The sequence below is a fragment of the Plutella xylostella genome, chromosome 17 (assembly GCF_932276165.1).
Source record: "Plutella xylostella chromosome 17, ilPluXylo3.1, whole genome shotgun sequence".
NCBI classification, from domain to species: Eukaryota; Metazoa; Arthropoda; class Insecta; order Lepidoptera; family Plutellidae; genus Plutella; species Plutella xylostella.
The window spans coordinates 3100083-3125390 of NC_063997.1; the positions used below are offsets into that span (position 1 = coordinate 3100083).

The 25308-nt window shown below is 40.5% G+C and overlaps 2 protein-coding genes across 2 annotated transcripts; both read right to left on the minus strand.

Moving 5' to 3' along the window:
* Positions 1-1136: 1136 nt before the first annotated feature.
* LOC125489791 lies at positions 1137-5072 on the minus strand. The gene is made up of 3 exons (XM_048626865.1): positions 4819-5072; positions 1752-1933; positions 1137-1358 (listed from the first exon to the last, which is right to left on the minus strand). Exons 1-3 carry the CDS (start codon positions 4958-4960, stop codon positions 1137-1139), a joined length of 546 nt encoding a protein of 181 aa, XP_048482822.1. The 5' UTR covers positions 4961-5072.
* Positions 5073-15201: 10129 nt separating this feature from the next.
* LOC105387823 lies at positions 15202-19137 on the minus strand. The gene is made up of 3 exons (XM_048626870.1): positions 18884-19137; positions 15817-15998; positions 15202-15423 (listed from the first exon to the last, which is right to left on the minus strand). Exons 1-3 carry the CDS (start codon positions 19023-19025, stop codon positions 15202-15204), a joined length of 546 nt encoding a protein of 181 aa, XP_048482827.1. The 5' UTR covers positions 19026-19137.
* Between the last annotated feature and the right edge of the window lie 6171 nt (positions 19138-25308).

A 25308-nucleotide genomic window follows, 5' to 3' on the forward strand; every position in this document is an offset into this window, starting at 1 on the left:
TCAGGTAGTCGCTGACTAGTCAGAGTGCGATTGTCCTTTTAAAATAATAAGGAACAAATGATACAACAAGAGTCTCCTTCCGTGTACCTTCAAAGTAAACTGGGAAACTGTATAGGTAGGTCAATAATCTCGTTGCCACTGTTGCCAGTAATTTATTGGCATTAATGAAACTGAACCAGCTAACCCTTTAACCACGGTCACAGAAAGAGCTAGTTTCGTTGTATCGTGAGTTTTATCTTTAGTAAAATATTAAGTCAGGAAAATTAAAATAAAATTTATATGCCAACCGACCTCACTAGGTGTACAACATCATTGCCAGAAGATATAAAATGTGTGTAACATAACACTGCTTTTAGCGGAATGATAACGGCCGGCGGGAATTTACTCTGAAAACTGCAGCGAAACGGAGGGCGTCCCAGTTTTGTTCTTAGCTTCGACTGTAAGAGGATTATCCCTCAGGAATTGTGAGGAAAATTTCAGTTTTTCATTAATGTTATGCGTCACTGGGCAGGCAGTGCTGCGGAAAAGTGGGATTAAGTATAAAAAACAATCACGAATCTGTATGGAAAGTATGTTTTTCTTTTTAGATAAGCAATTTTTTAATTAATTATCTACTCGCTTGTATTTGTAAAACTAATTCAGAGTTCTTTGCGATTAATAAACTTGCTTGTTGTGGTTGTATGACATAACACGACTGTCGAAATGTGGATTTGTTATTGTGTATAATATGAAACGTTAGTGCTATACTAGTATCGCGTCTGGACGCGAAATAATTGTTATATGCATTTTAAATTAGATAAACATAGATAAGCATCTAGATTCAGTTATTAGTTGAGTGTTAGGCTCCTGGTGCTATGCTTCTGGGATTTCCTAACTTCTTCAATGAAACTCAGATAGAATTTAGACAAACTGTATTAATTAAAATAGGCGCTGATTGTGCAAAAGGCCGAGAAATTTATGTTGCGCGGTCGCAGAGAGCTGAGCGAGTGTGTGTGCCGCGCCGCGATGTCTCGGAGCTCGCATCGCGCGAGTGGTGGAGGCACGAAGATTGCCGAGGATCCCCGAGGCGATGTAGGCAGGTTGTAGGTGTAGGCGTTCCGGTCGGAACATACTCCCCGGGTTGAAGAGCTGTGTCTTCAAGAAGTTGAAACAGGAAGGGGGCATATGTTGTTGTATGCCCTTGTGATGGTCCCCTTCTTTGTCAGGATCTCCGCGACTCGGCTGCGGCCATCAGGACCCGGCTTGACGTCGGTCACTCTTCCCAGCAGCCAGAGTAGCGGGGGTTGGTTCACGTCCTTGATCAAGACCATGGTGCCGGTCTTCAAGTCTTGTCCATCTGTCTGCCATTTTGTGCGTTGCTGGAGAAGAGATACATATTCGTTAGCGTAACGCTGCCAAAAATGGTGACGCAACTTCTCAATCCTCTCGTGACGCTCAAGTTGCTGAAGGTTGACGTCGGCGACCTGAGGACCAGGGACTGAGGTGAGTGGCCGTCCAATTAGGAAATGGGCAGGGGACAAGTAAGAAAGATCAGAAGGATCGGAGGATAGAGGCGTCAAGGGTCTGGAATTTAAAATAGCCTCTATCTGAATCAGACATGTGGAGAGCTCTTCATATGTTAAATGAGTGAGATTAAGTACTCTACGAAGCAAATGTTTGGTGGATTTTACGGCTGATTCCCATAAACCCCCGAAGTGGGGTGAGTAGGCAGGAATGAATTTGAAATCGATGCCATGATTGGCAATATCTGCCTCTATATCTTTGGAGGAACTTTCAAGAAGACGTGTGAGCTCGTTGAACGCTCCGACGAAGTTGGTGCCGTTGTCGCAGTAGACGCGTCGAGATTTGCCACGACGAGCCGTGAAACGGGAAAAGGCTGCGAGGAATCCCTCCTTAGTGAGGTCGGACACCAGCTCCAGGTGGACGGCTCTGACTGCAAAGCAGACAAACACACAGATATAAGACTTGTGCAATCTGCACCCTCTACCTTTGCGGTCTGCTATCAGCACTGGCCCGGCATAATCTACTCCTACATTTAAGAGTGGGAACTCAAGATGTGTTCTGTCGGTAGGTAGATTTCCCATTTTGATTTGGATGGGTTGTGACTTGAAGCGTACACAACGTACGCACTGGCGGACGATCTTCTTAGAAAGGTTTTTACCATTTAATGGCCAGTAACTAAGTCGTATGTTGGCTAATAATATTTGAGGTCCAGCATGAACAAACATTTGTGCATGGCTTCGAATATGAGTTTGGTTAAATGATGGTTACTGCCAAGTAGTATGGGGTGCTTAACATCATAAGTGTAGTGTGAGTTATCTAAGCGACCACCCACACGGATTATGTCCTGTGAATCAATAAATGGAGAAAGGCTAATTAATCTGTTTTTCTTATGCAGGCTTTGATTATTTTTACGGATTTTGTATTCATCAGGAAACATTTCCTGTTGGGCAGATCTGATGATAAGGGTCTTTGCTGACTGAAGGTCTGAAGATGTTAAAGAGCCTGAGCTTTTAGGGTTGGATTTACAATTTTGAATGAATCTGAGTACGTAAGCAATAACTCGGATTAACTTTGTTATTGATGAAGATTTATGAATGAGGGCAGAAATTAAATTATTAGAGCTGCAGTCATTTGTTTCATCTGCAACATCCGCGTGCATCACAACTTCAGGCAGTACAAGATTTTGTAAGAGGGGAGATGGGGGAAAATCGATTTCTTTATGTTTGAGGAAATCGGGACCTGACCACCAAAGAGTTGAAGAGCCAATGGAATCAGCTTTCATCCCCCGTGAGTTTAAATCAGCCGGGTTGCTTTTAGACGGCACGTAGCTCCACGTCTGGTTGATCGTAGCTTCTTGAATTTCGCTCACTCTGTTGCGGACGAAACTATTGAGTCTACTCGGTGACGCAGACAGCCATCCCAGCACAATGGTAGAGTCGCACCAGAAGTAGCAGTGGCTCAAAGGAAGGGTAAGTGACTGGCGTACCTTAAGGTAGAGACGTGTGCCTAACAACGCGCCACACAACTCTAGGCGAGGAATCGTGGATGCTTTGATGGGTGAAACCTTGTGTTTTGATGCTAGCAGGCGAACACTGACGGAGCCGTCGACTGCTACTGCTCTTACATAGACACACGCCCCGTATGCCTTTTCAGAAGCGTCTGTAAAGGTGTGGTATTCAATTAAAACTGAAGAGTCACATAGGACCCAGCGAGGAATTCGGATGGAATTAAGAGCTGGAAGTGACTGAATAAAATCATTGAATTTAAGTTTTATGTCTGTGGGAACGCTAGAGTCCCAATCACATTTTTGAATCCACAGATGCTGTAAGAGCATTTTAGCCAGTACCACACATGGTCCTACTAGGCCCATGGGGTCAAAGACCTGGCTAACAATTGATAGTATGGTACGTTTTGTAATTTTGTTTGGGACAGTCAATTCAATTGTAAAAAACAAGTTATCTAAATTAGAATCCCAATACAGGCCAAGAGTTTTACTGGGGGAAGCATCATTTAAGTTAAGGGTTTTTTCTATGTTGTGTTTGTCAAAATTTGAAATTGATTCTAATATTGATTTATTGTTCGACTGCCACTTTCTAAGATTAAATTTTGCTGATCCGAGCGTCTGAACAACCCCATTGCATAGCTCGACAACTGAGTCTACTGTGTCTCCTCCGCTTAAGAAATCGTCTACGTAAAAATCGTGCTTGAGAGAGTCTCTTACTGCTGGTTCTGTAGACTGGTCTGCGAGTGACGTTAAACATTTGGTTGCGAGATATGCGGCTGCAGCTGTTCCATAAGTCAAAGTTTTAAGAGTGTAGGATTTTAAGGGCTCGGATCTGTCGAATCTGAATAATATTTGTTGTAACGAGCGCTGATGAGGCTCTACTAAAACTGCACGGTACATTTTTTCGACGTCGCCCGTTACAACAAATTTATGTTGCCTAAATCGCAGTAAGATTGATAGCAAGTCGTCCTGAACTGTTGGCCCTACCATCTGGATATCGTTGAAAGACTTGCCTGAGCTGGTACGGGCTGAGCAGTCGTACACGACTCTCAATTTTGTGGTGGTGCTGGACTCTCGAACCACCCCATGATGTGGCATGTAGTATTTTTTATCAGAAGAATGATGCAATGTATTTTCTGACATGTGATCAAGAGCGATGTATTCATGCATGAATTTTAAATATCTGTCCTTTAAAAGAGAATCGCGCTCCAGCTTGCGCTCTAAGGCGTAGAATCTACGCTGAGCCATTGTATAAGAGTCACCTAGGCTTTCAGGCGAGTCTTTCAACGGTATCGTTACCACAAATTGACCATTATCGTCGCGACGTGTGGTTTTCTGAAAGAGTTCCTCACAGGCTTGTTCCTCATTGGAGAAACACTTTCCGGCAGGTACCGAGTCCAACTCCCAAAAACGAGTAAGTTGGTCTGACTCTTCAGTCGAAAGAAAGTGACATGCTGGGGGTTGATGACGATTCATTGATGTATGTACACACCCTGATATAAGCCAACCGAATTGTGATGATTGCAAGTTAGGTTGTTTATGACCTAGCTTAATTGAGTTGGAACCTAAGACGTCCCAAAATACTTCAGCGCCAACTAAGATGTCAACAACTGAAGGTATGTTGAAGGTAGGATCTGCTAGCTGAAGACCTGGCGGTATGGGAATCGACTGTGTGTCTATGTAAGAGCCAGGGAGAGCAGTTGTGATTTTAGGTAGAATGTAACAACCTATGTTTGTCCTATAGTCACCCACGCAAGAATAAATAGTTACGTCACACATTTCAGAGGAGCTAGAAACTTGATCATTTATACCTGAGACGGTGGAGCTGGTGCTGCGTCTTACCAAGCCCAGCTTGCCACAGAGGTCTTGGGTGATGAAGTTGGAGGTGCTCCCGTTGTCTAGGAGAAGTCTAGCAGAGTGCAGGTTCCCATCGACGTCGGCAACTCTCGCCATAGCTGTGGAAAGCAGGACAATACCTCTGTTACATGCGGATGTTGGAGAAGAAATAATGTTGGTGGACAATGCTACATTGTCACCGTTGTCATTATCTTGAAATACTTCCCTGTGAAGCAGGGTGTTGTGCCTATATTTGCAATATTTACAATGAGACAACGTGCATGATTTTGCAGAATGACCTGGCCTGAGGCAATTCATACAAACATTGCTCTCAGAAGCTTTCTTTATTCTTGCCTCAATGTCGAGTTTTCTAAAAGATTCACAAGTGAATAGAAAATGAGCATCTGTGAGCACATAGGGCATTTGTTTTTATGTTGAAATTGTTTATGTTTTGTTGTTGAATGAAAGTTTTTTATTTGTTTATTGGAATCCTGATGGGAACTAATAGTTGTGGCTGATGATGATGATGACGACTTGTTTTTATTTACGAACTTGCTGTTGTCGTTTAAAGTTTCGATTAGATCTGCCCTATTCGACAAAAATGACGTGAATTGTTTTAAAGATGGTGAAGAGTTTATTGAATTTTTGAACTCTTCCCATTGCCTGTTGGTCGAGGGGTCTAATTTTTTGGTCATGATGAAGATAATTAAGGTGTCCCAATTATCCACTGGTTCACCGAGTGAAGACAGTGCACGCAGATTTTTGTTGGTGACATCAATGACATTTCTAAGGGCTTGGCTTGATTCCCGTTGGATAGGTTCAACATTGAACAGAGCCTGGACGTGATTGTTGACGAGAAGGCGAGTGTTGTCGTACCGTTCGCTGAGTAACTGCCAAGCAATGTCGTAGTTCGCCTCCGTTAAGTCCAAACTTTGCACAATAATTGATGCACTACCTTTCAATGCTGCGCGAAGATAATGGAATTTGTTAATGTTTGATATGGAACTATTATTATGTATGAGAGAAATATACGTATCTCGGAATTGGAGCCAGTGCTGATAGTCGCCGTCAAAGTGAGGTAAGTCTATCTTGGGAAGTCTCACGAAGTCGTGCTTGCAACCAGAGCCGCTGGAGCGGGCGCCGTCCAGGCTGGGCGCGGGGGCGGCGGGGGCGGGCGCGGCGGCCAGCAGCTCGCGCGCGCGGGACAGCTGCGCGTAGTACTGCGTCTCGAACTGCTCGCGCTCGCTGTACCGCTCGTCCACGTCCTCCGACAAAAGCTCCAGCTCCGTCTGTAACGCGTCGAATTCACTATACAGCACTTCCAATCTACTGACACGCATTTCTAATTCTAATACCTGGGATGGAGTAAGAGAATGACCACTATCAGGCATTAGTTTTAAAAAGGTCATGAACTGAGTCATTTTTGCTTTGTAGCTTCCACGCTTCTTAACAAGCTCCCCCAATTTAGCGACAGACATAATGAAGATTTAAGGCAAAAGAAAGATGTCTAAGCTATAAGAAAGGCGGGATTAAGCAGTTAAAAGTTAAGCAAATAAGTTAAGTTACTCACATACAAAGAAGTACCTAAGATGAGTAACACTGTAAGTGTACGATAAAGAGCGTGAAAAAAAAATAAGCCACAAATATTAATAAACCTACTATAGGTATGGTAAGACAGCTGTTATTAATGTATAACTAAGAGAAATGCACAAATAAATGTCTAAAGGAATTTACGTATTACGTAACAAGCCACGTTATACGATTCAAGACAAGTATAAATAACAAAGTATTTCGCAATTCTACACAAAAAAAGATGTTTTAATAAGCAAGTTACGTGAATAATACATACAATAAATGTATTTGTGTGTATCTATAACTGGAGAATGTTATTCAATACAAGCCATAAAACACGCTTAACCTTGACATTGACGACGGCTAGCTGATAAGCGAACAAAAGGTGCTAATGGGTTTTTAAGTGCGTTGAATTTTATTGCTATTATGAATGAACAGCTGATGTGTAAATATGCTATAAGTATCTATTTATGATAATAAGCTTATGAAGAGATCAATGATATGCCTGATCCGTATAGCAATATTTTAAATTCCTGGAAAAATGGATGGGGAAAAAATGACAGGAATATAAGGATATGGAACGGACTCACTCAGTGTACCAAAGTCCCTCAGGGTAGACCGTCCTTCAGGTGTTCTCCAAGCTCCAAGTTGTCTCGGCGAACGTGGCACGGTCCAAAGTCCACTAGCGACGACGAACGCAGTCGAATCTTCTCGGTCCTTTCGCGTAGGTATTACGAAGGACCACTAGTTGAGTGTTAGGCTCCTGGTGCTATGCTTCTGGGAATTCCTAACTTCTTCAATGAAACTCAGATAGAATTTAGACAAACTGTATTAATTAAAATAGGCGCTGATTGTGCAAAAGGCCGAGAAATTTATGTTGCGCGGTCGCAGAGAGCTGAGCGAGTGTGTGTGCCGCGCCGCGATGTCTCGGAGCTCGCATCGCGCGAGTGGTGGAGGCACGAAGATTGCCGAGGATCCCCGAGGCGATGTAGGCAGGTTGTAGGTGTAGGCGTTCCGGTCGGAACAGTTATTATGTATAACAGAATCTCGGAAGGTACATTGTACTGAAAGCTTTCCTAAAAACAAACGCCTTTCGAAAAAAGAGGCGTTTTTTCGTTAGCTTGAGAATAATCTAGAACCATGAAAATTCCTGTGATTTTGTATCATTGGATATAATAATATACTAATAGTCTTTCTATGATTAACTATAACTATTACTGTTAAATTTTAAGATGTGTCCCTTTCATTATGTATATACTTACTATATATACTTAATATTCACTATTATGAATCTATACCTAGTGTGTATAATAAACATTTACAGGTACAAACGTAATTTATAGTAAGCAGGGTCTAAAACGGTGTCAAAGCCCTTTATTTCAATTTCCCCGAAATGCTCTCTCCAAACGCGTGGTTAGTCATCTGGCACTAATGTTCCTGTTTAATTAACATTGAAAATTACTACGATGGAAATCCTTTATGATAGGGAAATTACGACAACACCACATCAATTGTGAAAGCCACCTAAAACCACTGGCGCCTGCCCCCTCGAGGGGGCGAATCTAGTCGGCTGCCGCAAACGGAAGACGATACACGCGCGCGCTATTTGTTCCTATTTCGTACTATTTTATAAATGTCGTATTTAGGTATTTATTAAAATTTATGAATAGAAAAATGTACGGTGGCCTGCGCCTAAAAGTATACAGGCGGAGTTTTTAAAATAGCGATCTCAAGCTCACATGCTGCTCAAGCACATCCACATAAATACCACTGCTACACACATCACACACAACACGTCCCCGGATTTATAACAGATGTAGCTGGTTCAATCATCATCAGGGACCGCTATTTTAAATCTCCGCCTGTATACTTTTAGGCGCAGGCCACCGTACATAAAAAGAAAAAAAGCAGCAAAAAATACTGTGCCGTATTTAATTGCTTAAATACGGATCGTGATCCAATTTTTTTTTTAGATTACCAAAAGATGCTGACAGGTAAAACTAATCTAAGTATTTTATTGATTTCTTCTACGTTCCTTATTTGAAATGAAATTAATCCGAACTACAAACCCTTTTTTTCTCCATGTTGAACAAAGTCTATTCCAATTTTTTTTTCGTTATAGTATTAAATTTACAGACACAACTACCTTCAAAATGTATTAATGAATCGATTATAAAATGTGCGCTGAGTGGGATTAGTGCTTAACGAAACTAACACGTTCTGTATCATAATATAAATTATATCCATAATATAAATTATAACGAAAAAAAAACATGTTTTCACAAAATTAAATGTTTTAGGTACCTACTTAGATTCATACATATTTTATGTACTTCAAAATATCTTAACTATGAAATTGTCATATTTTTTACTGGTTATTTCCAATAGAAAAAAAGTTTGGAATAGCTTTGTATTCTAAATTCAAATTATTTTGTTTTAATATCATGACATTCTTTTTACAAACTCAGTCCGTTGCTTAGTAAACGTTGTAGTCTGTGGTGCTGAGGCAACCCTAAGGTAGCTTATTTTTCAATGCGTATAACCACGTATAACTTATTATGCACCGTAGTCCAGTGAAATAAGGCGCATATTCCCTCAAAAATAAATTGGTAGGTAAGTAAATAAAAACGTGTGCGGCTGGAGCGCGATCTAAATTAGATCTTATTGCTTATGGGATGGAGTCATATTTCTTTTATAGCCATTGCGAAGATGGACTTCTGTACCTGGTACTAGTTATTATTCTGTGGTACAATGTATACCATCGCTCTTACGGTGAAGGAAAACATCGTGAGGAAACCTACATATCTAGATTTAGCACATCAATCTAGATATGTGAACCCACCAAAACGCACTGGACCAGCGTGGTGGGAAATGGTCCAAGCTTAGGAAGGCAGTTTAGACCTTGGGGATATGCACAAAGGTTCCATTCGAGAGAGCCAGGTGCAGGTACTTACACCCCCACAGAGAATAGAATAGAATAGAATAGATAGTTTAAATTAGGTAGCATGAAAGTAAATTCCACGTTGTTTCATTGGGATGATCACTTAACCTATGAAAAATACAGCATTCGTGATCCGAATAGGCGTCAGACAACGAGAGAAAAAAGTCCAGAGACTATAGGTCCATATCATGGTCCAATCGATCGCTAGGACGAAAAGGCAGTGAAACCACGCGCCTACGTGGAGTATTTTTATTAATTCAAACGTCTAACATATCGGAAAACAAGCGTAGGTGAGTCCTTTAAATTATGTATGAAGATACAAAGTGAGTCTTATTTCACATCAATGTTTACGTCGACTGAATACAGAACGCCTGTCATATTGAGAGGTCGAGTAGGTGGGAGGAAAATAGCTGGATAATTTCCTGTGTTACTTCGATATTCAAATTGTTCTCATTAATATTAAGATTATGTATTACCAACCTCATTAGTTTTATATAAATAATTTAAAGAGACTGCGATTCCACAGACAAACTGTATATAAACAGTTTTGTGGGACATTAACTGTAAAACCTATATATAGTATGTACACTTTAATAAATAAATAAGCATAATCAAAGTATTAAAAAATAAAAATAAAAGTACTGAGATGTTTTACAGGTATGACTGTTTATCATTGTTGTGTTTCATTATCCTAGACCGAATAAGAAACCCTTATAATTATAAACCTGACCCTGATACCATCTTTTCACAATTAAGGCGTTATAATTAAAAGTACCTACCCCTATACATTAAATATCACTGCACAAGACCTTTTTATTATTGCAAAAACTGCGTCCCTACTCAATTTCAACGATTGTCAGTGAAGCTTCAGTGAAGCCAATTGCATGTTGGAATTCTTGCCATATACCTCAGTAAGCAGCTTATGCCGAGTGCCTCTCAAACATATTACAATTTTAAAGCCAGTTATTATTTATTGAAAAAAAACATATCTACTGATAAAAAATACAAAAAAAAATGGCGATATGGTTTGCAACCTATCACGTGAGTACAAATGTGCTGCTAAAAGTGGGTGGCTCGCTTGTGAGCTACTACCCCTTCAGGGATTACAGTCGTGAGTGCATAAAAAATACAACTAACGAGATAACAGTTAAACACCGCGTAAAAACTGATACGTCCGTTTCTAAGCTACGTTGAATAGACACGCATAGACAATAACACGTATCTAACTTATAATGGCTCAATTTTTTTCAATCTTTATAAATACAGGTTGAATTCATGCAGGTTTTGACATCGATACAATATTTGAATCAGAAATAAGTCGCGTTCTCGGCTGAGTAGGCCGCGTCAAAGTGAATCGACCATGCGAGGAAAAAGACAAATATATTTCCAACTATATTTTAGCGTTTCCATTTGAATGGTTGGATCGCACAGTTTATTTCGAGTTGCTGAAATTTAATCAGAATAGGATTAAATGGAGTTTCCTGTGTTTGACAGGTGTAGTGAGTGAGTGAAGGTTTCAGACTGCTTCGGTTGATGTGAAATGTATACGAAGGTACAAGCGTTGGAAAACAGGATTTTAATCCAAAAGGAAGTCAACATATTCGATATTTATGTGCTACAACTTTACTACAAAGACTACTAAAATACAAAGATGAACAAAAAACTCTTCCACTTTTACTGGTCGCTAATAGCGTAACTGTTTAATATTCTGAACCCTCCAACAACACTTATCGTGGAGATTTCAAAAAAGTACAATACAATAAATTGCAGCAATTTTGAAAGCATACATTTCTAGTACAGTCGAAATGCAAAATTATTCATAAATAGATTCATAAATCGAAACACAAGAGTATGTTTATTGTTTGTGTCAAAGTCCTATCTTGTTGACGCTTTGCAAGCCTTTTGTAAACTCATAGTTAGTTCTATGAATTCGGGGTCGATCTATGTTATTTGTCAGACGCAATGTTTTCTCAATACCAATAATAGGGATTCCAGGTTCCAGGATCCCATCCAGCACTAGTGTCGTGATACATTAACCGAATAAATTACATTGTTCTGTACCGCAATGTCATGAATTACTCACACTATTCATAATCACATAGATTTTCTAAATACAATATCTGGATTAGGCACCACAAGCAAAGGCTGCGGTACAGTGGAGGACTCATTTATCGTTTCACTTTGCAATCAAGTTTATATTCGTAGGGTAGAAAAGCCAAAGAAGTGTTAGGGCTCTGCCAGTCTGTCGTACCTCTCCCCCGTTCTCTTCTATTGAACAACTGCGAGTGTGCAGGAGACGTTTTTATGACGCGACATCGTATCGTGTTTATGCATGGCAGCCCTTACACTGGTGATGTCTTCCACTATACTGTACGAAGGTGATTTTCGGGAGAAAACCCTAGCACGTGACTGAAACGGGCGTCGGAGTTCGGAGCTCATAACTGTTTATAGCGAAAGAAAATATCAGCAGAAATCTCTGCCTAAATTGTTATTTGGTCCAGCGAGTTCGGGGTCACGTCTGACCTTAGATTACGTCGGGTTCGCGTCGCGTATTGATAGTGTTTAGCTTACAATATTTCGGATTAGGGATAAACGAAAATGTTTTTTTTTGTAAAAAGTAATTGGCTGAGCTGGCAGTATACTGCTTTTTTCATAATAGTCATAAAATGACAACAATCTTGGGGTGTATTTTTATTTGAATTTGTTTTAAAACTAGGTATAAAACATAAGCTTGCTTGCATTATTGCTGAATTAAATACTTGCTAGCAAAAATGGTTTGTATATTCAATATTTGTATAGTAATATTTAGATTAAACACAGTAAGATTGTTTACCCTCTATGAAAAGTATGTAAAAATCCACTTTAGTTACTACGTAAGTTCTGCTTAACTTGCCGTTCTCTGTTCAGAAACGGGGCGCCATATTCCCATAGCGGTGCGGTGTCCGCGCCCTGCACTCTCTCATCCATTTGTCACTGAGACTGCAACATCCATCTACCGAGGAACTTGAAGGGAATGCGACGCGTCTAATGGTTCATAAAACTTGAAGATGTGTTCAACTGTACTAAGTAATGGCGAACAAAAAGGTTGCGTTAATAATCATATGTCACTGAAATAGTTAAGACTTCGGTCAGTAGGGATATTAATTTCAGCATTGGTTTCATTCTATTTTTTTAAATCTTTTGTACGGGACCTACCCGTATGGTCGGTTAAGAATACTGGAAATTTTGGTTTCAAATAAAATACGTATACACCTACCTAATTAGTAGGTAGATAAATTTAATGGGCTGTGTATTGGCAAGATGTAACGATAATATCACGATTTTTTTATTTTTTTTATTCATAGACTACATAGTTTTTAGATGTGTTATTTTACCTAAGATAAATCTGTGCAGTCACCAAAGTTCTCTTGTACGGACAAAGGAAATACTAACATTTCATCACCAGCCAATAATCATCCACTGCTGGACATAGGCCTCTCCCAAGGAGCGCCACAACGCTCGGTCCTCTGCCTTCCTCATCCAACTACTACCCGCCACCCGCCTAAGGTCGTCAGTCCAGCGGGTAGGAGGGCGTCCCACGCTGCGTTTGCCTGTTCTTGGTCTCCACTCGAGAACCCGTCTACCCCAACGGTTATCGGTTCTTCGGCAGATATGACCAGCTCACTGCCACTTCAGCTTGCATATTTTGACAGCTATGTCGGTCCTTAGTCCTCTGACGGATAACCTCACATTTGCGTGTACGTTTTCCCGAAATGTATTCGTCATTTCCCATTACTACCGAAACCCTTTGCCGTTACGAAGTGTAAAGAAATCTCGTTTTAATTAAAACTAACGCAAATAATAAAAAACAGCAATGTTGGTGCGCTCCGCACCGAAGCAATTTGAACTGTAATTGTCGTTTTCATAAGGTTTCATTTCGAATAATAATAGTTTTCCATTATGCATATTGCACTTTCAGATTCATTGGAAAACCACCCACTTATTACACAATTTGCCCCTATTTTTTAAGCGTTTTATGTTTAAATGGGTGAATGGGTGAGTGAACACAGTGTGAATGTCCCAGCAATGAAATGGATCGTTTTTTATTAAGTACCTATCTACTTCCCATTATTAACTTTCGAAACGTCCTCTCAAAACAGCCATTCCCAAAATACCAGTTGTTCATGCGTTTTCACTTATCGGGAGCATTATAAATTTACACATTGTGCAATGTTTCTCGGACACCACACCAAGTTATCCTACGAATAATATTTTATGTAATAAAAATAACTCTAACGAAGCAATATAACAACAATACATCGATAAAATTATGAATTCCCCAACAGCCCCAGAAACATGAGTTTCGAATACGTTGTACATACAAAAAAAACATTAAATCACGTTTGTATTCTATTAACAATACCAGGAACTTCCATAACATGAGACTACAATAAAGACTTTAATATCATGAAAAAATGAACAAGAAAAAACCTCATAACTAAAAATAAAAGAACTCCCGGAAAGACTGAAGGCGTGCTTAGTTTCAATGAAAAATGAAATAATTCAATTTAATGAATGGTGAAGGTAATTTACCCAACAATATAGGAACTAATGCGGTAGTCGTGGGTTTAATACATGAAATAAAATGTAGGTAGACAAGATAAACCACAAGTTAGTGAGTCGGTGACGAAAACTAGACCTAGGGTTTATCAACATGGTGAAGAGATTGTTCAGGTAGTCGCTGACTAGTCAGAGTGCGATTGTCCTTTTAAAATAATAAGGAACAAATGATACAACAAGAGTCTCCTTCCGTGTACCTTCAAAGTAAACTGGGAAACTGTATAGGTAGGTCAATAATCTCGTTGCCACTGTTGCCAGTAATTTATTGGCATTAATGAAACTGAACCAGCTAACCCTTTAACCACGGTGACAGAAAGAGCTAGTTCCGTTGTATCGTGAGTTTTATCTTTAGTAAAATATTAAGTCAGGAAAATTAAAATAAAATTTATATGCCAACCGACCTCACTAGGTGTACAACATCATTGCCAGAAGATATAAAATGTGTGTAACATAACACTGCTTTTAGCGGAATGATAACGGCCGGCGGGAATTTACTCTGAAAACTGCAGCGAAACGGAGGGCGTCCCAGTTTTGTTCTTAGCTTCGACTGTAAGAGGATTATCCCTCAGGAATTGTGAGGAAAATTTCAGTTTTTCATTAATGTTATGCGTCACTGGGCAGGCAGTGCTGCGGAAAAGTGGGATTAAGTATAAAAAACAATCACGAATCTGTATGGAAAGTATGTTTTTCTTTTTAGATAAGCAATTTTTTAATTAATTATCTACTCGCTTGTATTTGTAAAACTAATTCAGAGTTCTTTGCGATTAATAAACTTGCTTGTTGTGGTTGTATGACATAACACGACTGTCGAAATGTGGATTTGTTATTGTGTATAATATGAAACGTTAGTGCTATACTAGTATCGCGTCTGGACGCGAAATAATTGTTATATGCATTTTAAATTAGATAAACATAGATAAGCATCTAGATTCAGTTATTAGTTGAGTGTTAGGCTCCTGGTGCTATGCTTCTGGGATTTCCTAACTTCTTCAATGAAACTCAGATAGAATTTAGACAAACTGTATTAATTAAAATAGGCGCTGATTGTGCAAAAGGCCGAGAAATTTATGTTGCGCGGTCGCAGAGAGCTGAGCGAGTGTGTGTGCCGCGCCGCGATGTCTCGGAGCTCGCATCGCGCGAGTGGTGGAGGCACGAAGATTGCCGAGGATCCCCGAGGCGATGTAGGCAGGTTGTAGGTGTAGGCGTTCCGGTCGGAACATACTCCCCGGGTTGAAGAGCTGTGTCTTCAAGAAGTTGAAACAGGAAGGGGGCATATGTTGTTGTATGCCCTTGTGATGGTCCCCTTCTTTGTCAGGATCTCCGCGACTCGGCTGCGGCCATCAGGACCCGGCTTGACGTCGGTCACTCTTCCCAGCAGCCAGAGTAGCGGGGGTTGGTTCACGTCCTTGATCAAGACCATGGTGCCGGTCTTCAAGTCTTGTCCATCTGTCTGCCATTTTGTGCGTTGCTGGAGAAGAGATACATATTCGTTAGCGTAACGCTGCCAAAAATGGTGACGCAACTTCTCAATCCTCTCGTGACGCTCAAGTTGCTGAAGGTTGACGTCGGCGACCTGAGGACCAGGGACTGAGGTGAGTGGCCGTCCAATTAGGAAATGGGCAGGGGACAAGTAAGAAAGATCAGAAGGATCGGAGGATAGAGGCGTCAAGGGTCTGGAATTTAAAATAGCCTCTATCTGAATCAGACATGTGGAGAGCTCTTCATATGTTAAATGAGTGAGATTAAGTACTCTACGAAGCAAATGTTTGGTGGATTTTACGGCTGATTCCCATAAACCCCCGAAGTGGGGTGAGTAGGCAGGAATGAATTTGAAATCGATGCCATGATTGGCAATATCTGCCTCTATATCTTTGGAGGAACTTTCAAGAAGACGTGTGAGCTCGTTGAACGCTCCGACGAAGTTGGTGCCGTTGTCGCAGTAGACGCGTCGAGATTTGCCACGACGAGCCGTGAAACGGGAAAAGGCTGCGAGGAATCCCTCCTTAGTGAGGTCGGACACCAGCTCCAGGTGGACGGCTCTGACTGCAAAGCAGACAAACACACAGATATAAGACTTGTGCAATCTGCACCCTCTACCTTTGCGGTCTGCTATCAGCACTGGCCCGGCATAATCTACTCCTACATTTAAGAGTGGGAACTCAAGATGTGTTCTGTCGGTAGGTAGATTTCCCATTTTGATTTGGATGGGTTGTGACTTGAAGCGTACACAACGTACGCACTGGCGGACGATCTTCTTAGAAAGGTTTTTACCATTTAATGGCCAGTAACTAAGTCGTATGTTGGCTAATAATATTTGAGGTCCAGCATGAACAAACATTTGTGCATGGCTTCGAATATGAGTTTGGTTAAATGATGGTTACTGCCAAGTAGTATGGGGTGCTTAACATCATAAGTGTAGTGTGAGTTATCTAAGCGACCACCCACACGGATTATGTCCTGTGAATCAATAAATGGAGAAAGGCTAATTAATCTGTTTTTCTTATGCAGGCTTTGATTATTTTTACGGATTTTGTATTCATCAGGAAACATTTCCTGTTGGGCAGATCTGATGATAAGGGTCTTTGCTGACTGAAGGTCTGAAGATGTTAAAGAGCCTGAGCTTTTAGGGTTGGATTTACAATTTTGAATGAATCTGAGTACGTAAGCAATAACTCGGATTAACTTTGTTATTGATGAAGATTTATGAATGAGGGCAGAAATTAAATTATTAGAGCTGCAGTCATTTGTTTCATCTGCAACATCCGCGTGCATCACAACTTCAGGCAGTACAAGATTTTGTAAGAGGGGAGATGGGGGAAAATCGATTTCTTTATGTTTGAGGAAATCGGGACCTGACCACCAAAGAGTTGAAGAGCCAATGGAATCAGCTTTCATCCCCCGTGAGTTTAAATCAGCCGGGTTGCTTTTAGACGGCACGTAGCTCCACGTCTGGTTGATCGTAGCTTCTTGAATTTCGCTCACTCTGTTGCGGACGAAACTATTGAGTCTACTCGGTGACGCAGACAGCCATCCCAGCACAATGGTAGAGTCGCACCAGAAGTAGCAGTGGCTCAAAGGAAGGGTAAGTGACTGGCGTACCTTAAGGTAGAGACGTGTGCCTAACAACGCGCCACACAACTCTAGGCGAGGAATCGTGGATGCTTTGATGGGTGAAACCTTGTGTTTTGATGCTAGCAGGCGAACACTGACGGAGCCGTCGACTGCTACTGCTCTTACATAGACACACGCCCCGTATGCCTTTTCAGAAGCGTCTGTAAAGGTGTGGTATTCAATTAAAACTGAAGAGTCACATAGGACCCAGCGAGGAATTCGGATGGAATTAAGAGCTGGAAGTGACTGAATAAAATCATTGAATTTAAGTTTTATGTCTGTGGGAACGCTAGAGTCCCAATCACATTTTTGAATCCACAGATGCTGTAAGAGCATTTTAGCCAGTACCACACATGGTCCTACTAGGCCCATGGGGTCAAAGACCTGGCTAACAATTGATAGTATGGTACGTTTTGTAATTTTGTTTGGGACAGTCAATTCAATTGTAAAAAACAAGTTATCTAAATTAGAATCCCAATACAGGCCAAGAGTTTTACTGGGGGAAGCATCATTTAAGTTAAGGGTTTTTTCTATGTTGTGTTTGTCAAAATTTGAAATTGATTCTAATATTGATTTATTGTTCGACTGCCACTTTCTAAGATTAAATTTTGCTGATCCGAGCGTCTGAACAACCCCATTGCATAGCTCGACAACTGAGTCTACTGTGTCTCCTCCGCTTAAGAAATCGTCTACGTAAAAATCGTGCTTGAGAGAGTCTCTTACTGCTGGTTCTGTAGACTGGTCTGCGAGTGACGTTAAACATTTGGTTGCGAGATATGCGGCTGCAGCTGTTCCATAAGTCAAAGTTTTAAGAGTGTAGGATTTTAAGGGCTCGGATCTGTCGAATCTGAATAATATTTGTTGTAACGAGCGCTGATGAGGCTCTACTAAAACTGCACGGTACATTTTTTCGACGTCGCCCGTTACAACAAATTTATGTTGCCTAAATCGCAGTAAGATTGATAGCAAGTCGTCCTGAACTGTTGGCCCTACCATCTGGATATCGTTGAAAGACTTGCCTGAGCTGGTACGGGCTGAGCAGTCGTACACGACTCTCAATTTTGTGGTGGTGCTGGACTCTCGAACCACCCCATGATGTGGCATGTAGTATTTTTTATCAGAAGAATGATGCAATGTATTTTCTGACATGTGATCAAGAGCGATGTATTCATGCATGAATTTTAAATATCTGTCCTTTAAAAGAGAATCGCGCTCCAGCTTGCGCTCTAAGGCGTAGAATCTACGCTGAGCCATTGTATAAGAGTCACCTAGGCTTTCAGGCGAGTCTTTCAACGGTATCGTTACCACAAATTGACCATTATCGTCGCGACGTGTGGTTTTCTGAAAGAGTTCCTCACAGGCTTGTTCCTCATTGGAGAAACACTTTCCGGCAGGTACCGAGTCCAACTCCCAAAAACGAGTAAGTTGGTCTGACTCTTCAGTCGAAAGAAAGTGACATGCTGGGGGTTGATGACGATTCATTGATGTATGTACACACCCTGATATAAGCCAACCGAATTGTGATGATTGCAAGTTAGGTTGTTTATGACCTAGCTTAATTGAGTTGGAACCTAAGACGTCCCAAAATACTTCAGCGCCAACTAAGATGTCAACAACTGAAGGTATGTTGAAGGTAGGATCTGCTAGCTGAAGACCTGGCGGTATGGGAATCGACTGTGTGTCTATGTAAGAGCCAGGGAGAGCAGTTGTGATTTTAGGTAGAATGTAACAACCTATGTTTGTCCTATAGTCACCCACGCAAGAATAAATAGTTACGTCACACATTTCAGAGGAGCTAGAAACTTGATCATTTATACCTGAGACGGTGGAGCTGGTGCTGCGTCTTACCAAGCCCAGCTTGCCACAGAGGTCTTGGGTGATGAAGTTGGAGGTGCTCCCGTTGTCTAGGAGAAGTCTAGCAGAGTGCAGGTTCCCATCGACGTCGGCAACTCTCGCCATAGCTGTGGAAAGCAGGACAATACCTCTGTTACATGCGGATGTTGGAGAAGAAATAATGTTGGTGGACAATGCTACATTGTCACCGTTGTCATTATCTTGAAATACTTCCCTGTGAAGCAGGGTGTTGTGCCTATATTTGCAATATTTACAATGAGACAACGTGCATGATTTTGCAGAATGACCTGGCCTGAGGCAATTCATACAAACATTGCTCTCAGAAGCTTTCTTTATTCTTGCCTCAATGTCGAGTTTTCTAAAAGATTCACAAGTGAATAGAAAATGAGCATCTGTGAGCACATAGGGCATTTGTTTTTATGTTGAAATTGTTTATGTTTTGTTGTTGAATGAAAGTTTTTTATTTGTTTATTGGAATCCTGATGGGAACTAATAGTTGTGGCTGATGATGATGATGACGACTTGTTTTTATTTACGAACTTGCTGTTGTCGTTTAAAGTTTCGATTAGATCTGCCCTATTCGACAAAAATGACGTGAATTGTTTTAAAGATGGTGAAGAGTTTATTGAATTTTTGAACTCTTCCCATTGCCTGTTGGTCGAGGGGTCTAATTTTTTGGTCATGATGAAGATAATTAAGGTGTCCCAATTATCCACTGGTTCACCGAGTGAAGACAGTGCACGCAGATTTTTGTTGGTGACATCAATGACATTTCTAAGGGCTTGGCTTGATTCCCGTTGGATAGGTTCAACATTGAACAGAGCCTGGACGTGATTGTTGACGAGAAGGCGAGTGTTGTCGTACCGTTCGCTGAGTAACTGCCAAGCAATGTCGTAGTTCGCCTCCGTTAAGTCCAAACTTTGCACAATAATTGATGCACTACCTTTCAATGCTGCGCGAAGATAATGGAATTTGTTAATGTTTGATATGGAACTATTATTATGTATGAGAGAAATATACGTATCTCGGAATTGGAGCCAGTGCTGATAGTCGCCGTCAAAGTGAGGTAAGTCTATCTTGGGAAGTCTCACGAAGTCGTGCTTGCAACCAGAGCCGCTGGAGCGGGCGCCGTCCAGGCTGGGCGCGGGGGCGGCGGGGGCGGGCGCGGCGGCCAGCAGCTCGCGCGCGCGGGACAGCTGCGCGTAGTACTGCGTCTCGAACTGCTCGCGCTCGCTGTACCGCTCGTCCACGTCCTCCGACAAAAGCTCCAGCTCCGTCTGTAACGCGTCGAATTCACTATACAGCACTTCCAATCTACTGACACGCATTTCTAATTCTAATACCTGGGATGGAGTAAGAGAATGACCACTATCAGGCATTAGTTTTAAAAAGGTCATGAACTGAGTCATTTTTGCTTTGTAGCTTCCACGCTTCTTAACAAGCTCCCCCAATTTAGCGACAGACATAATGAAGATTTAAGGCAAAAGAAAGATGTCTAAGCTATAAGAAAGGCGGGATTAAGCAGTTAAAAGTTAAGCAAATAAGTTAAGTTACTCACATACAAAGAAGTACCTAAGATGAGTAACACTGTAAGTGTACGATAAAGAGCGTGAAAAAAAATAAGCCACAAATATTAATAAACCTACTATAGGTATGGTAAGACAGCTGTTATTAATGTATAACTAAGAGAAATGCACAAATAAATGTCTAAAGGAATTTACGTATTACGTAACAAGCCACGTTATACGATTCAAGACAAGTATAAATAACAAAGTATTTCGCAATTCTACACAAAAAAAGATGTTTTAATAAGCAAGTTACGTGAATAATACATACAATAAATGTATTTGTGTGTATCTATAACTGGAGAATGTTATTCAATACAAGCCATAAAACACGCTTAACCTTGACATTGACGACGGCTAGCTGATAAGCGAACAAAAGGTGCTAATGGGTTTTTAAGTGCGTTGAATTTTATTGCTATTATGAATGATGTGTAAATATGCTATAAGTATCTATTTATGATAATAAGCTTATGAAGAGATCAATGATATGCCTGATCCGTATAGCAATATTTTAAATTCCTGGAAAAATGGATGGGGAAAAAATGACAGGAATATAAGGATATGGAACGGACTCACTCAGTGTACCAAAGTCCCTCAGGGTAGACCGTCCTTCAGGTGTTCTCCAAGCTCCAAGTTGTCTCGGCGAACGTGGCACGGTCCAAAGTCCACTAGCGACGACGAACGCAGTCGAATCTTCTCGGTCCTTTCGCGTAGGTATTACGAAGGACCACTAGTTGAGTGTTAGGCTCCTGGTGCTATGCTTCTGGGAATTCCTAACTTCTTCAATGAAACTCAGATAGAATTTAGACAAACTGTATTAATTAAAATAGGCGCTGATTGTGCAAAAGGCCGAGAAATTTATGTTGCGCGGTCGCAGAGAGCTGAGCGAGTGTGTGTGCCGCGCCGCGATGTCTCGGAGCTCGCATCGCGCGAGTGGTGGAGGCACGAAGATTGCCGAGGATCCCCGAGGCGATGTAGGCAGGTTGTAGGTGTAGGCGTTCCGGTCGGAACAGTTATTATGTATAACAGAATCTCGGAAGGTACATTGTACTGAAAGCTTTCCTAAAAACAAACGCCTTTCGAAAAAAGAGGCGTTTTTTCGTTAGCTTGAGAATAATCTAGAACCATGAAAATTCCTGTGATTTTGTATCATTGGATATAATAATATACTAATAGTCTTTCTATGATTAACTATAACTATTACTGTTAAATTTTAAGATGTGTCCCTTTCATTATGTATATACTTACTATATATACTTAATATTCACTATTATGAATCTATACCTAGTGTGTATAATAAACATTTACAGGTACAAACGTAATTTATAGTAAGCAGGGTCTAAAACGGTGTCAAAGCCCTTTATTTCAATTTCCCCGAAATGCTCTCTCCAAACGCGTGGTTAGTCATCTGGCACTAATGTTCCTGTTTAATTAACATTGAAAATTACTACGATGGAAATCCTTTATGATAGGGAAATTACGACAACACCACATCAATTGTGAAAGCCACCTAAAACCACTGGGTTTTAGTTAGTAATGTCGGTGTTATTCACTGCCTAAACTGAGGGCCGAACATTTATAACATATCTAATGGCCAAGTTTATGGTGCGCGATATAAATATTATACTGCTGCAACTAAATCTGATCTGTTAAATTCAATCGTACCAAAACATTACTTGTTAAATGTTGCGAAAAAGTAATCAGATCTCTTGTGAAATCTAGCTCTATAACGCGTAGTTCGTAGTGCTTATCTCGTAGCCCGTAGCCCGTAGCCCGTAGCCCGTAGCGCGTAGCCCGTAGCTTGTAGCTCGTAGCAGAGTTTTCCCGTAGGCGTGCAAACCGTGGACTCAACTTTACTGGTGAGTCGCCGTTGGCTGAGTCAATTTTAGCTGCTGTCAGAATAAATTTCATATACAGGGTGTTGCAAAAAGGGTATAGCCAGGTAGGGCCAGATGCCTGCGACATATCTAAGCCCGAAACTGAAATCAGACTTTCAAAATTCGCGAAAAAAAAATAATTCATTTTTCATAGAAACTTAGTTGGGACTTTTGACTATTTAGAATGATATATTTTTTTCGCTAATTTTGAAATTATGATTTAAGTTTCGGGCTTAGATATACCATGCTGCACATGTAGGTTTCGGCTTAGTATACCCTTTTTGCAACACCCTGTATATTTTAAAGCTACAGCAGCGATTAGGCAATAGACACGAACGCTCTTATAGATGCTTCTCGGCCCAACCGATGACGGAACTCGGGACGGTCGGCACAAGTGTAGAATATGAACTATTTACATACATAAGCAAAATGCATTTAGAGCACACGTCAATATAATTCTAGATGGTATAATTTTTAAGAATTGAACTCACGGCCTCTTTCTATCCTATGCGATTTGCCACCACGCCTTACGAATTACTTATGTTACATTATTAATCTCTAATCTCACACACAGTTTCATTCCCAACATTAACGTTTAATCCCCCCCAAATGTTATCGAGAGTGGGCAGGCGGCACTGATATTGTCAACACTGAATATGGTTGACGGGGCCGAAACTAGCACAATAGGGCCATTTGAGCGACGGAAGACGTTTTATATCTGGCAATGGCACAATAAAGGGGACAGCCAATTTTGTCACAACTCATTGGGGGTCTTATCTTGACCGCGAAGCCGCAGCAGGGCGCGATACACGGGGCGAGTGACACTATCGCAGAGGATTGTATACATTGCTCGGTTGCATCTGAGTGTCGAGTGGAGAGAATGAATGCTACTAGCGTAAGATGTCATTTTACATCGGTTATTTCTTCAACTGACAGTCGGGTTACCCACTTACTCGACAACTCGCTCAGCACAAGCTTGGTGGACTAGGCCTAAAAAAAACCTTCCTTCATTGGAAGGAGACCCGTGCCCCAGCAGTGGGACGTGATAGGTAGTGATGATAATGATGATTTATCGCTTTCTCCTGTACAGAAATTTATCATCAACAACCCTAATATCCTGCGCTTATGGATTCAAAACCTTTTCTATGGAAGCGTGTCATCTTTTATTCAAAAGCAGCAATGTACACCATACTGATTCCAGCAATCCTAACCATCACAACTTAGACGAAAACTAGACAAACTTACATTTTCCTTCTGAAAGTGCCAAACTGGTTCCTCTGTACACAATAATAGAAAACAATTTGGTGAACAGATACATTTGCACCAGAATAGCGGCTATAACCTCCCAAGCATCAACAGTGTAACTGTATTCTTATTTTATACATCGTAATAGCGAAGAAAATAACGAAATTTCTCCCAATGTCGAAACTATTCGATTTAGCCGAAGAGAAATACAGTTTTGTTATGCTAATGAGGTGCATTTGCAATGGTAGACAAAGATATGATGTTTTTATTTACGTTGAACAACAGATTGGTTCGTTTGGTTTTAATAAGATAGACTACTTATGTCTTTTAGGTTAGCTCGTAATTTAAAAGCTAAATGCATACATGGTGTTATAAAAGTAAAGTAAGCTAAAATGTTTCTATATTTACATAAACATAAAACATAAAAATTCTTTATTCGGTGTCTAGCACCACTCACCAAAAAATAGATTTACAGATTAGCACTTTCTCAGAACACAATAAGGACAATTATTGTCATAAGACATAAGTAATTGTTTCGTAGAATTACAGGTAAAGTAAAAGATCCTATAAAACAAGCTAATCCGACACTTTGCATTTACAATTCATAAACAAGAGAGCTTCCATGTTTTTCGTTCTAGAAATATGCATATCTACTGGCTTATAAAATAAAGAACTAAATGAGAACTCTTTATACTGCAAATGGATTCGGTACTCTGGAGTTTGCTTATATTTTAAAGATTTTAATAATATAGTAAGGTGGTGTATTTAGAGGTAGGTAACAAAAAAATGTTATCAAAGTAAACCAATGACGACCTTATAGTACTAAAATCACATGTTGCTAGTGATTAATTAAAATGACTTAGACATAATAAACTTTAGACAATTAATTATAATATTATAATTTAAATTAAAAAAATGCTATATTTATAAATCGTGCACTATATTCAGTGCAGTTTTACTAGTTTACTATGTTTTTGAAATAAGTAGGCCAATACCTCCGCGATCGAATAAACTTATTTACACATATTTGTAGTTCAGACGCGTGCTGTATGAATACCAGTCTTTAAACCTGTACATTCCGTAATTCTAGCGGCATAAGATATATTTTTGAACAGCACGTGTTGTTCGTTTCCTTGTATGTACCTAAACCGAACTCTTAAGTAACGCTTTGAAACTAAAGTTAGTACAAATTTTAGTTTTGAACTTCGCTCCACTGACTATAGAGTAGTGTTGCCACGAATAGTGAATTGGCCGAATACCGAATACCGAATATTCGGCGACGCTGCCGGCCGAAGCGCCGAATATTCGGCGCTACAACCTGTTTTTTTTGTTCTTGGAACTGCTTTGACGAAGTCGCTACAGATTATATGAGAAATGCTCATTATTAGGAGGCAGAATGCTGTGGCAAACGAGTTGAATTTTTATTTGATAATAATTCGCCTAGATCGGATGGCCGATCCTTACGAGTAGTGGTCAGCAAACAAAAAACAATACCCGAACCTTTTGAAATTTGCAAAAACACATTTTTTCCTTCACCTGGAAGTAGCGTTTATAGTGAGAGGTTATTTTGTGAGGATGGTTACAATGAAAAGCGCAATCGTACGCTACCAAAAAATGCTAAAATGCTCGTTTTTATCCAGCACAAATTACTACTGATTAATTTTAAGTACTAAAATGTTGTGATTTGGAAATAAATACACA